The sequence below is a fragment of the Erpetoichthys calabaricus genome, chromosome 4 (genome assembly GCF_900747795.2).
Source record: "Erpetoichthys calabaricus chromosome 4, fErpCal1.3, whole genome shotgun sequence".
In the NCBI taxonomy this organism is placed as follows: Eukaryota; Metazoa; Chordata; class Cladistia; order Polypteriformes; family Polypteridae; genus Erpetoichthys; species Erpetoichthys calabaricus.
Genome location: NC_041397.2, coordinates 156,295,642 through 156,310,672, shown reverse-complemented (window position 1 = coordinate 156,310,672; position 15,031 = coordinate 156,295,642). Strand labels below are relative to the sequence as shown.

Below are 15,031 nucleotides of genomic sequence, written 5' to 3'. Positions count from 1 at the left end.
AGAGAGAGAGAGACACACACAGGCACGCGTGAGAGAGAGAGAGAGACACACACAGGCACGCGCGAGAGAGAGAGACAGAGACACACACACAGGCGCGCGCGAGAGAGAGAGACACACACACAGGCGCGCGCGAGAGAGACATACACATGAGAAGAGAGGGGTTGGACACATAAGGCAGAAAAGGCAGTTAAAGAATGAACTGGGCTTGATTTTGTTTTTACTTCTGTTTACAGCAATCGGTTCGTAGTGTGCATTGTTGCAATGTTACTTTTCTTGGTGGTTTATTAAATTATGGATTTTTGAAATGTTCATTTTTTTTCCCTGTGCTTAAAACTCATTAAAAAAGTGTTTTTAGCGAGCGGTTCGTAGTGCTATAGCGCGAACTCTTGCAGTGTTAAGTTTTCTCTGTTGTTCAAGGCTTTCTCAGTGTTATTCAATGTTTTTACATTTAGTTTACTATTACGCTGTGCATTCTGTGGTATAATCTTCTATCTATCTATATATATATATATATATATATATATATATATATATATATATATATATATATATATATATATATATATATATAATTCACTAAGGCAGCCGACCATGGCAGGCAAGACACAAGACAGAGCCAGTTTTCAGTCACGGACAATTGTATGCTGCTCTCTCCAGAGTTCCATCTTTTCATTCATTCACAGTCGTATTCTCAAACCCACCCCATTTGGACAACTGTGTCTTTCAGGAAGTGTTCACACATCAATAAATAATTATGCGGCGTATGATATGCTGCGGGTTGACTAGTTTGATTTAATTTCATACAACTAAATACTGCTACACTAAAAATCTTTGTTCAGAAAACACCCCAGCACTCAGATATTCCTAAGAAATGAAAGACGTACCACTGTTATATTTTTTGTTGAAAGTAAATTATTGTTTTCATATGACTGTATATTGTTGGTTTAGTAATGGCTGCAATCTTTAATGAACCTCTTCACAGGAAACATGGATACAAAGGCACAGATCATTTAAAATCATAGTGAATCATTGGGTTTTTTTTTGTCTACTGTATCTATGCACACATCTTTTCAGTATATGTTAGCTTTCACTTTGCTTTACCAAATCTGTCTGCTTAATCTTATACAGTAGGTGGAACAAATATGGCTATGCCTTGGCAATATGAAAATGTTGCATCTAGAATTGGAAAGGAGCAAGGTAACAACCAATGTACCACATAAATGAGCAAAAAACATACACAAAGACATTCTCCAAATATTAAAAGGAGAAAAAGAAAATGTCCAACCACAAATTTCAGGCTAAATAGGGTGTCTTAAAAGGCTCTGTTAATATGATACAAGAAACCAGTTCTTTAAAAATGTTGTCATGTAATTTAAAACAGAAACCAAAGTATACAACTGATTGTTATGAAGTTGAAGTTACTTACCATGTATGTTCATTATATCCTTACTTTCCACGTTCAAAATTTCAGCAATACAGTATTTAATTAACAAGTCTTTATCTTTTTCAGGTAACACAGGTGAAAGTCCTTGAATGGTGCAAAGAGTCTCTGCTGTGACTGGGAAATATCTATTATACAAATCAAAGGCAATACAAAAATGCACATTTAGCACTGAATTTATAAGTATGTATTAAGTAAACTATTCAAAAGCATCTTCATAAGAAATTTTATGGACCAAGTCAGAATTACTAGCTACTGAAAGCCAGAATTGCAAGTTAAATGTCTACCCATCAAAAGAGTATCCTACGATTGCGTACGGTGTCTTCTTTATGATACTGGGAATACAAACAGATCTCTAAATTATAGAATTACACTAACAACTTTATTTGATAAAAAAAAAATCAAAAAATAATATCAAATCCTGAAGTACTTTTAATTAGACATTATTCATCCTAATAATTGGTGCCTCTACTTTGATTCTGCATGTCAATATTATTCTTCAGTAATCAGACATGTTAAAAAAGAGATTCTGTTATCCCTTGGTCTGCATGGGTTTTGTTCAGACTAATAAAGTTCACCTTCCATATTCAATGCTACACCAATAAGAGATATTAAACTAATTCTGTGAGTATACGTGTGTGTATGTCCTACAATGGTCTGCCTGCAATTCCTGCCTTCTGTATGATGCTTCTTGGATAAGTTCTGTCTTATTGTAAATGTAAATGGCATTAAACTGCTTTAGGGAATCAATGTAACTGTAAAGAAATCAAGCATGGTAGCATATACCACTGTTGCCTCACAGCTCTAAAATTTCCAGTGCAAATATCTGCTGATGGTTTTGTGCATGTAGAGTTTGCACGTTCATGTGGATTTTCTCAAAGTCACCTGGTTTCTGAAGATGTACAGGTCTGGCTGGCCCTCTTGTATACACTGAGTGTGAGTGTGTGAGAGAGTTACCCCGAGACTGATGAACTCTGTGGGTTTTTTTTCCTAGAGTAGCAGAAATACAGTAAGTTACTGTACACTACTGCCACTTATGCACAAGACATATTTCAAAGTTGTTTGTGTACACTGAAATAAACCTAGAAGTCAATCAAATGCAAAAATTGTATTTTTATATATCCAAGGGTGTCTTTTCCATGATGTCTCTTCTCTTTCATTAGTAAAATATGTGATTTACAGAAATACTGTATACGCTGTGGGCAAGCAGCAAGTCACAGCTAAATGAATCTGATTTTATCCAAGATTGCACCTACATTGTGCCACATACAGTGAAAAACTCATTACCATTGGATAGCAGATGTTCACAGCATTACAGTAATTTATAGTTGTCTATGATTGATCAATTGTACTACATGTCACAGCTATACGTAAAGGACACCAAATATATTGTATGTGTGGCAGTTGATCTTTATCTATCAACACACAAGGCTTGATTCACAGTCTTAATCATAGTTTTGACTCTACTGAAAACAATGCACTTGATGAAGTCTATGCTTGATATATAAGTAATGGAATTCTATAATTGCCATACCCAGAAGGACATCAGAGGTATGTTGTTCCGATGTTAGTTTTCTGAGCAGTGCTCTTTAAATTTCAAGTTAGACTACCGGTTAGTATTGTACACGTGAGGATCCCCCTTTCAACTGAATGTTACTGTATCACCCTGCTCGTATCACTATGTCACAAACAAATAAGAGAAAAAAGAAGTCATTTCAGCTAGTGACTTATTCATGGTATAATTCCTCACACCAAAATTTTTATCTTTGCTCTCTAATTGTGCTCACTTCACCCCTCTGAAACCCCCCACCCCCTCCCAATTATACAATGAACTAAAGTGGCTTACAAACACTGGTTTAGGTGTATATATGGTGTATGTGACTTGCACTGTCTGCAGCTCTTCCCACAGCAGTTTCCTGCCTTGCGCCCAGAGTTGCTAGGAAGGCACTGTTCACACTCCTGTAACCTATCACTGAAAGGAGCTGGTATGAAAATGTATATACGTGCTTTGTTTATTCCAGATGTGAAATGCAAGATAAAAGCAGCAAAAACAAAAAATAAATAAATAAATGAAAGCAAGCTAAATTTCTGTGAGTAAATTGCAACACAAGGCAGAAGAAGATAGGTGAATTGCAACACAAAAACCCACATCTATTGTTAAAAAATAAAAAAATAAAAAAATTGATCACCCAGAAATTGTCTTAAAGATTAGCAAGAAAAATAATTTTAAAAGTAAGGTTTGGGTGAGTATGTAAATATATGCATCTAGTTACAAATTGCTTATTTGTTGCTTCAGATTGATATTCAGTAGTACAGTGGGTACGGAAAGTATTCAGACCCCCTTCAATTTTTCACTCTTTGTTATATTGCAGCCATTTGCTAAAATCATTTAAATTAATTTTTTCCCTCATTAATGTTCACACAGCACCCCATATTAACAGACAAAAAAAAGAATTTTTGAAATTGTTGCAGATTTATTAAAAAAGAAAAACTGAAATATCACATGGTCCTAAGTATTCAGACCCTTTGCTAAGTATTTAGTATAAGCACCCTTTTGAGCTAATACAGCCATGAGTCTTCTTGGGAAAGATGCAACAAGTTTTTCACACCTGGATTTGGGGATCCTCTGCCATTCCTCCTTGCAGATTCTCTCCAGTTCTGTCAGGTTGGATGGTAAACGTTGGTGGACAGCCATTTTTAGGTCTCTCCAGAGATGCTCAATTGGGTTTAAGTCAGGGCTCTGGCTGGGCCATTCAAGAAGAGTCACAGAGTTGTTGTGAAGCCACTCCTTAGTTATTTTAGCTGTGTGCTTACGGTCATTGTCTTGTTGGAAGGTAAACCTTCGGCCCAGTCTGAGGTCCTTAGCACTCTGGAGAAGGTTTTTGTCCAGGATATCCCTGTACTTGGCCGCATTCATCTTTCCCTCGATTGCAACCAGTCGTCCTGTCCCTGCAGCTGAAAAACACCCCCACAGCATGATGCTGCCACCGCCATTCTTCACTGTGGGGACTGTATTGGACAAGTGATGAGCAGTGCCTGGTTGTCTCCACACATACCGCTTAGAATTAAGGCCAAAAAGTTCTATCTTGGTCTCATCAGACCAGAGAATCTTATTTCTCACCATCTCAGAGTCCTTCAGGTGTCTTTTAGCAAACTCCATGCGGGAGTTGGCCTTAATTCTAAGCGGTATGTGTGGAGACAACCAGGCACTGCTCATCACTTGTCCAATACGGTCCCCACAGTGAAGCATGGCAGTGGCAGCATCATGCTGTGGGGGTGTTTTTCAGCTGCAGGGACAGGACGACTGGTTGCAATCGAGGGAAAGATGAATGCGGCCAAGTACAGGGATATCCTGGACAAAAACCTTCTCTAGAGTGCTAAGGACCTCAGACTGGGCCGAAGGTTTACCTTCCAATAAGACAATGACCCTAAGCACACAGCTAAAACAACGAAGGAGTGGCTTCACAACAACTCTGTGACTGTTCTTGAATGGCCCAGCCACAGCCCTGATTTAAACTCAATTGAGCATCTCTGGAGAGACCTAAAAATGGCTGTCCACCAACGTTTACCATCCAACCTGACAGAACTGGAGAGGATCTGCAAGGAGGAATGGCAGAGGATCCCCAAATCCAGGTGTGAAAAACTTGTTGCATCTTTCCCAAGAAGACTCATGGCTGTATTAGCTCAAAAGTGTGCTTCTACTAAATACAGAGCAAAGGGTCTGAATACTTAGGACCATGTGATATTTCAGTTTTTCTTTTTTAATAAATTTGCAACAATTTCAAAAATTCTTTTTTTTGTCTGTCAATATGGGGTGTTGTGTGTACATTAATGAGGGAAAAAATTAATTTAAATGATTTTAGCAAATGGCTGCAATATGACAAAGAGTGAAAAATTGAAGGGGGTCTGAATACTTTCCGTACCCACTGTATATGTGCGTTTGCATATATACTTTTTTTCCTAAAAAAAAAATACATAACTGCAACTGCTATATCTGCTTTGAGAAATTATTTAGGTGCAAAAGACTAAATGTTTCCTAAAAGAGGGACACCTTGTGTCAAAGAGTACAACTTTGCAATGCTACATGATATAGCATCTAAAGTTAGTACAATGGCAGCTGATAGATTGGGGCACAAAAGTAATGTCATAAAATGTCTTGATTATGTATTGTAAAATCCAATTTATGGGAGAAAAATCCCTAAAGCACTAAGTTTCTTTGTGTTTTATTTAGTTTATACTGGTGTAAACAAATGTTCATTGTAAAAAAAATTTTGTTTAAAAATTTGGAGTTTTGTAGCTCATTTATTATATAAGCAGAATAATAGCTGCTTATTTCTGGGTACATAATTTAGGCACAAAAATCTTGAGCATAAGGGGTGACATATTCAAATCACAGAGTCCCATAAAGCTGCTTTTTTGTACACTTTTATTTTTTTTAATCTCTTGGAAGATTGATAATAAATAAAAATGGGTTGTATGATGATGCTTTGCACCAGAACAGAGAACTAAAGAAAGTAATACACAGACATGATCTAGAACAGCAGGGGCTATGGTGATTATATGAGACAAAAAGATAAATTCAACAATAAGTAGTGAGAATTTATTCAGCAAGAGTTTGAAGTGGTAATTATTTGTAAATCAAACCAATAGAAAAGGTTCCCACCAGAACTAACCTATTTCCATTAATATGTCATTTTATGAAAAGAACTAAAAAAATCTCCCAGTTTGAGGTTTAAATTAACTACTTGACTTGATAAACAACATCTTAAAATAATGTCTAACCCTGATGTACTTCTAATTAGAAAACCATATGCTCATAGGACACACACACATTATATTGCAAAGTGTGTCCAATGCCAGTACACAAATTTCAATATCGACAATATTTCAATATTGATTAAGTGTGCTTGAATTTTTCTATTTTACATTTGTCATGCAAATATTAAATCACTTACCTATCAATTGATCCATAAAGTTTATTCATATCATTTCCAGTTACTCCATGGGTTTCTAAATATTTTCCAAAAGTCATGGACCATAATGACCCAAAATTAAGAGACCTATTGAGAAAAATTAAACTTATGACTTCATTTCATGGTGTCTAAGAACAACTAAGGAACAAAAATATAAAGTGTCTGAATTAGTTGGAGAGCTTAGCTACTGAATTAATAAACCAAAAGACTATGACACACTAAATAGTCCTCTCATTTTGTCAAACTTATTCTTATCCTTAAAAACATTTTTCTATAGATTCTAACAAACAAGAAATAATTACCTGAAATAGAGAATATCTAGAACAGGAAACAATTTGACCGCTTCTTTGATTATCCTGTCATATGTGATTTTCATTTCTTTCAGCATACTGCAATATTCTGAGATTGCAGACGGCAAGACTTCAAGCTCGTCACACCACTGCAGTGAATAAAGCATTTCTGCAACTAAACATATCACAGCACAAGAGGAAATTTCACATTAGGCATGTAAACATTTCAGAGGTAACTTTTTTTTTTTATATAGCCATTTCATACAAACTGCACAAAACATAAAATTCTCAAAAATGATGGGCTTTAATTTAATATAATTCAATACATTTCAGACATGTAACAGTTTATATTATGATGGAAGTCTCTACTGAATAGTTTAATCCATATTTTTAAATGCAGTGCTAGTGTGGCATTGCTACTACCATAAAAAAAATCTTTTCAGTAAATTTGAAAGACTACCATAAATGATTAAATGAAAACAAACACCTTCGACATTTGAGACTATCAAGAATTGATGAGTTGTATATATAATATACTAATGCATTCTAGAAAGTTCACATCCCTTGTTCAATGTTGTTTCATCCATCCATCCATTTTCCAACCCGCTGAATCCGAATACAGGGTCACGGGGGTCTGCTGTAGCCAATCCCAGCCAACACAGGGCACAAGGCAGGAACCAATCCCGGGCAGGGTGCCAACCCACCGCAGGACACACACAAACACACCCACACACCAAGCATACACTAGGGCCAATTTAGAATCGCCAATCCACCTAACCTGCATGTCTTGCGTGGAGATGCATTTGTTAGCAGCATGTTAACCTATTTGATTCTGACAAATAAAATATAAACAGAAACATGTATTATTGTTGACAATTCCACACTTGCTCATAATTAAATAAGTGTTTAAATGTACATTACTGGTAAATAACTGACATAGTATTAGATAGATAGATAGATAGATAGATAGATAGATAGATAGATAGATAGATAGATAGATAGATAGATAGATAGATAGATAGATAGATAGATAGATAGATAGATAGAGAGAGATAGAGAGATAGATAGATAGATAGATAGATAGATAGATAGATAGATAGATAGATAGATAGATAGATAGATAGATACTTTATTAATCCCAATGGGAAATTCACATTTTAGACAAAATATTTAACTGCATAGATAACAATTAAGAGAAATATTTCTACTTCATATAATTTATGATTGAATATTCCATTTATACTTACATTCTTTTAAAAAAGTTATTTTATGGTACAACATATGCAAAAAATATTGTTCCTTAAAACTTAAAGAAGGATAAACATTTCCCAAGAGAGCCTTACCTGTATTTCCAGCTTTAACAAAATCTAATTTATCTTTGTCATTTAAGTCTTCAGAATCCAAAATGATCAAAAGTGTTTGAGTTAACAATGCAGTATAACACAGGTGTGTAGGAATGCTGACTGAAGAGTGAAATGTGCATTGGTCCAAAGAATGATATTTGCAGCTTATATAAAGCCAACCATTTGTCAAAGGTTTCCTAAGCCACTGTCAAGATACCAAAAAGTTAAAAAAAAAAAAAAAAAAAAATGTTAACATGTAAAACTACTGTAAAAAGCAGTAGTAGCAATACGAAATATGAAATAAAAAGGAAAGAAAAGTTTAAATAAGTAAATTACATTCTTAGAAGTGCTTTCATAAGAGCAATACTCTAGAACCTTTAGATTAGATCATCTAACCTTTACATTACAAGTAGCCAGCTTTTATATGGTGAAAGACTTTCTTCTTATTAATTGAAAATGGTACCATGTGAAATAGCAGTTACTGTATATGGCTATATTTTGTCAATGGTAAAAATTAAAAAGCAAGAGAGAATATCTAATGCTGTTTACGAATAACCTGTGATAAATGGACAGTAATGCGCTCAAGATAGGTTACCAATCCAGAACATGGCAGAAAATACAGTATTAACAATATTTCCAATATCAAAACAATGGGTAGAAAAAAATGTGGGATCAATTTTAAAAGTAAGTGAGGCCACTGAAATTGGTATACTTATAAAATCTGTTAATATTAATTTTAACTAAAATGACACCTTTTAAGCTACCTAGTGCAGTGGCTATGTATATCATGTAAAAATGTTAAAGTGAAACAGATGTATCTTCAGAAATGTATGACTAAACAGTCTAAAACATGTATGCAACTTTAGGGTTATTTTAGGCTTCAGTGAAAAAAAGTTCAATTAAGTTATCCAACTTTCTTTTTGGAAAATCAATGCTTATTTTGCCTTGCAAATTTAAACTTATGCCAAAAAAAGTATGGTGGCAGTGTTGCTTTTTTCATAAGGTTTTTTTTAACTGAGTTTTTTTAAAATAAGAGCTTAAAAACAGTTTCACACTTTTTTTTAAAAAAAATACATTTTCAATGTTTAGGAATTGCTAACAAAAGCAAACCACTTGGGGGAAAAAATCACCAATATGTAAGTGAAGCTAATGTGTTCTGTTGCTGCCAGATTTTTTATATATTTATATACATACACAGTGTCTCCAGAAAGTATTCAGACCCCTTCACATTTTACACATTTTGTTTTATGTTTCAGCATTGCGTTTGTCATTTAAATAATTTTTTCACCTAATACAAAGCAAAAACAGGTTTTTGGGAATTTTTGCAAATTTATTAAAAATAAAAAACGAAACTGTTATATTGACTCAAGAACTCAGAACCTTTAATATGACACTTCTGAATCTGGTATATCCAATTCAACTGATCATCATTAAGATGTTTCTACTTATTTGGAGTCCACCTGTGGTAAATTCAGATGATTGCATATTATTAGGAAAGGCAAACACCTTATTTTATAAGGTCTGAAACCACTAAGTTTTCACAACAAAGATGATAACAGCAACAATATTAAAAGTAGTAGGAGAAGAAGTTGAAGGAAAACATAATAAAGAAACATACTGAGCTAAGAGCAGCACGTAATTGTTGCCTCTTGATAGCAACAATATCAAGAATAATGCTCTAATGAGCATCAAGAAGGAAATACATACACACCAAATGAGAGTTAAGCCTAATAGCAACCTCCACTGCAGGACTCCTTATCTGGGCTTTATGGCAGATTGGCCGGACAATACCCAACGGAGTCTGAAGGAAATGCAACTAAAGGACTCTCAAATTTAAAACTGCATAATTTAAAAGAAAGAATGGAATACAAGATGGCATACTAAAAAGCATTCCTGAATGATATGATCCTGCTTTATATGTTTAACAATAGAATCCCTGACGCCTAAGAAAAAAGCCATAATGCTGGGCCACCTTAAATTCCTTTGCATCTCCTCATCAGCGCCCAGACAAACAGACTTGAGCTTGGAGAATTTGGGGTGGGGTGGGGTATGGGAAAGCAGTCTGCTTGCTGCCTGAGCTGAATGACACATTTACAAAACAAAGACGCTCCAGGGATTCTAGTGTTAATGTTCTATAACAAATACTTCTCTAGTTCTGTCTTTATATGTCCCAAAACTTACTTAAATTAACTTAAAATGGCAGAAATATTAAAAAAGTTCATGCAAACTGCAAAAGACATGTGCAAGTGGCTACACTTGATTTTTTTTACTTCCTTCATCTGATTCCTGGATTAGCTGTACACCATGAAAGCAACTTTTAGGAGGAGAAATAACTGTTTGTATCTGGCAGCAGAACAACTTTTGAAGAGGCAAAAACTGTTATGCTAGGGCTATGGTCACTGTCGTTGAACAGACCATTCAAGTAACAAATTATGAGGTGTTGTCAAATATAGTTGAAAGCACTTTAATGATTTCTATTTCTTCCGCAAATCCCCACATATACAGAGGATATAAATTGTGTTAATGTTTTGTGTATCAATACTGTGTTGGTTTGTACCGTCACCAGTTTGTGGCTATCAAGAAAGCTTTGTTTGTTCTGATGCTAATAAAAACATGGACACCCCTTTTTTCTGTGGTGTATAAAGAAGAACTGTCCCAAAATATTAACGTGGCAAAGGAATAAACCACATTTTTCTGTTTTACATTTTATTCATTTACTGTGTATGCCTGTGTGTATGGCATTCCTGAGCTCCTTACATTTCTCTAGTCACAAACACATTAATATTTAGTGCACCAAATTCTTAAAATTACTTGTGATTTATATCCTTTTCACAGCACTAGTATATTTAATACAGCTACAGGGCAAACGTTTTAGTTTATGCTTTATGTCTATCATATTTTGATGCCAGACACATAGATTTCGATCTTGAACATCTTTTGTGGTCTAGGTATCAGGTTGATATGGTATTTTGCAGTTGTATTTGTATTTAATTGACAAAAACAAAGCATATGACATGATTTACCTCATCTTTCAAAAAGCATTTGATGCAGTCCCAAACCAAAGGTTAATTCTGAAACTAAAAGCTGTAGGTATCACGGTAACCTACAAAACTGGATCACTAGTTGGTTAACCAGTAGGAGACAAAGGGTACAAATAAGAGGAGAGTGTTCCACACGGAGCAAACAACCTCAGAAAAGGATTTAGGGGTACATGTTTACACAACATTTTCCTCATTGACTAAGACATGCACAGAAGCAATTAAAATGGCAAACAACAGGTTAGGTTATATCATAAAAATTGTTGAATTTAAGTCAAGGGACGTTATCCTCAAACTATAATAATATAATATAAACCCTTTGGTGTTCTTTGTGTCATTTTTACTTTCAAATTACACCCAGATTTATTTTTGAAATTTGATTCCCATATTCTGTAATTCTGTATGTAATATAGCATCATTTGAAGCAGCGCTGAGCAATAAGTTTATTTATTGTTTGTTTGTTTTTTTTTGTTTTTTTACACTCCACTGTGGTTGATGTACACTTCTAGTGCTGGATATAAAGCATTTTTAAATTTCAGAAACAATGTTTCTTTCTCACTATTCTTGATTTTGTAATAAAGACCACTACAAGATATAATGCACTCAGTAAGACCACATTTGGAGTATTGTGTACAGTTCTGATCATCAGAGTACAAGAAAGACATAGCAGTACTTGAAGCTGTGCAGAGGAGAGTAACCAAGTGCATCTCAGGACTTAACACTAGAATTACCAAAGCCTATGAAAAAACTCGTAAACCCGGCCCACCTTAAATCCCTTTGCACCTCTCCATCAGTGTCTTTTCTTGTAAATGTGTCGATCAAGACAAGCAGCCTGCTATACCATCCCCCCCACCGCCACAGAAAGGGCAAGAAGTTCTCCCAGCTCAAGCCTTGATAATCTTGGAGGGAAGTGCTGGAGTGTTACAGGGGAAATAATAGATTGTTATTTGGAACACATGCATTTCATGTGTGTTCCGTGTCTACAACAATTTATGTAAACACATCTTTTAAAACAGAAACGTTTTTCCTGTTTTAGTAATAAATGACAAAATGTCGACATGAACTGTATAATGTGTGAAGGATGTTTTTCTTCCTAAGATAAATCTCAGCTTCTCACATTATTTTCATGTACAAGCACGAGGATGTTACTGTTATAAAATAAGTGCAAGCTAAATTACACAACAGCTCATAAACTCAGAAAATATTTGTGGAGTATGTATTTGTAAGTTCAAAAGCCAAAGAAAAGCTGTTTTCTCCCTTTTTGTGTTTTTATGTTTACGGTCATTATGACGTAACTTTAAAAAGATATATTTTTCTGTAACAATTTTAATTATTGCATAAAACACACTATGTTAAAATTAAACTAAGTGTAATTACATTGCATTGTTGGGACAAAAAACTCCCAGAGTTAACAGTTATGAAACCATGAATAAAAAATGAAAGGAAAATTTTTTTTGTTACAAATATTCTAAGACACAACCTCCAAAGAAAGCTGCTCTCTGATCATCTGCCACTGAGAATCATCAGGTGTTACATCATCCAGAAACATTTGTAATAACAAAGTGCTAGAGGGATTAATCTTGATAACATTTTCCACCAAGCAGCACACGGCTGAAACAAGTACCTGCAGGCTAAAGACACAAAAGAGAAAAAAACACTTGATCAGAAAACATTTTAATGAAGATTTAATAGATAGATAGATAGATAGATAGATAGATAGATAGATAGATAGATAGATAGATAGATAGATAGATAGATAGATAGATAGATAGATAGATAGATAGATAGATACTTTATTAATCCCAAGGGGAAATTCACAAATAGATAAATAAATATATGAGATACCTTTTTTCATACTGAAACAAACCACACATCACAAAAAGACTGGAACCCAGTCCAAGAATAGACTCCGACCCCATGACCTTCAACTAGATTAATGGATTTGATAATGGGTGGACAGACAAATTAAACTAACAAATTAATTAATTTTGCCACAACTCAATTTTCACTGTAACCAAAAGTAAGCAATTACCAAGCAACCCACAACTTACTTTAAGTTATAACCTGATCATTAATTAAGGTTTAGAACAGATACCTGTATGTGAAGTCAATCTGTAAATTATCTAGTTGCCTACCTGTTTTGTAAAGCAAAAATAAAAGTTTAGCTAAAGGCTGAGAGGAAAAAAAATGCATCCTTCAAACAAATGAAAAAGAAAGTCAAAAACTACACAAAGAGTAACACAAAATTATGCCCTTAATAGTTACACCATATAGTTTGTTAAGTACCATCTTCCCAAAATTAACCCATGCAGTATACAATATTTGCAGTAAATGGTTGGGGCTTGGAAGCTATTTAACGATGGTGGGGAATCTAAACACTTATAAACATAATCTTCATTCTCTCTGCAATCTCACCAGTTTATGGTGACTGCCCAAAAACTTATTATAAAAATTAAAAAAGTGGTTTTAGAGATCTCACAGTGACTTTTTTCTTCCTAACATAAAGACATTTTATTGATAAAAATACAGTACAGTGGAACCTCGGGTCACGACCATAATTCCTTCTCGGCCCTACGCGGCTAGCCGTCCTTCTTCTGGTCGCTCCGGCTCCTTGATTGTTCAGCTGGAGCGACCGCTTCCTCCTGCCTCACTGCGTGTTGGCCAAACATCCCTGCTTGGGCTCACTGTCCAGCTGCCTGCCTGTGACCATGCGCTCGCTTGCTCACACCGGTTCTTTCCACACTGCTTCCTGCTTACTTCCTCACTCCGCAACCTCGGTCTTTCTTTTCTTTTTCCTCCCTTTAGCCACCTTGCGCTTCTATTTATGAAGAGGACGTGGCAGCTGTAGCAATCACTGTACACTTAGGTGAGAAACGCCCATACCACAAATTCCCCTGGAACTGCTTCAGCCACTCAACCATCACGCCCCCTCACTAAGCTGCAAGTGCGGCAATTATTTATTTAAAACAGGCCTCTTGACGTGAGCTGTGGACCCGCTATACCACAAAGTCCCTCTGCGCGATGCACATCTGACCGAGAACAATGTACTATACAGAGAGATACTGAACATGTGCATAAATCACTGGCGCGTAGAAACCAGAAGGGAAACGAAATAGAGCACAAAGAGTTCACAGCGAATGCACAGGGAAAGACTGAACACGTGCGGAAATCATTGGTGCGTACGAACCTAAAGGGAAACTGGCTTGTTCGTCACCCGAGTGTGTGGTCGTGAATAGATGCAAAAGTTTGGCAAACTTTTTGGTCGTAACCCAATTTGTACGTGTTCTGAGATGTTCGTGGCCGAGGTTTCACTGTATATGGGATTACTTTAAGCAACACTTGAAGGAATCAGCTCTAGACAGACAATCACAGCTTTAGAAGATAAAGCCTACAACTATCTATCTATCTATCTATCTATCTATCTAATTAAAGCTGAAGCTACCACCTGATACAAATCTTGCCATGTGACCATGATTTAAATCATTTGGTTTGTATGCTTTCATATTCAACATCCATGCCTTTGTTTTATCTACAAATAAATATTAATAATGATTGACATACAGTCTTGGTATTACCTCGCTGAAGTTATCTTGTGTTTGCAGACATTTAACAATGATTAATGAGGGTTAATATAAGGCTGTGTTTGTCCAGATGAAGTTCTTTCAGAAGAAGCAATCTGAGAATCTGTTGTGACCTGGCATGGGAAGGCTTTCAAGCAAATCCTTTGTGCAGCCCTTTCAAAGGTTGCTATTAGGGTAAGAAAAAATTAGCAACAACAGCCCTTGTGGTGGCTCCTGGCTTTTGCTAGAATATTCTGAAGTATAGTCCTTTCAGGAGAAGCAATCCGAAGATGGATTGACACGTTTGCAGATCCAGTGAGGGACTGCCTTGTGAACAAGGGGTTTCTAACACACTGTAAGAAATCAAAACTGAGGCAGCCAGCATT

At 35.5% G+C, this 15,031-nt stretch overlaps 1 protein-coding gene across 1 annotated transcript in view; it reads right to left on the bottom strand.

Moving 5' to 3' along the window:
- ltn1 (listerin E3 ubiquitin protein ligase 1) overlaps positions 1–15,031 on the bottom strand; it is a 284,812-nt gene that overhangs the window by 111,877 nt on the left and 157,904 nt on the right. Inside the window, exons 15-19 of the mRNA XM_051925735.1 lie at positions 12,566–12,716; positions 8,048–8,252; positions 6,717–6,879; positions 6,397–6,501; positions 1,427–1,569 (exon numbers count right to left, since the gene is read on the bottom strand). Of these exons, the coding sequence (XP_051781695.1) occupies positions 1,427–1,569; positions 6,397–6,501; positions 6,717–6,879; positions 8,048–8,252; positions 12,566–12,716 (767 nt within the window). The remainder of the gene's footprint in view (positions 1–1,426; positions 1,570–6,396; positions 6,502–6,716; positions 6,880–8,047; positions 8,253–12,565; positions 12,717–15,031) is intronic.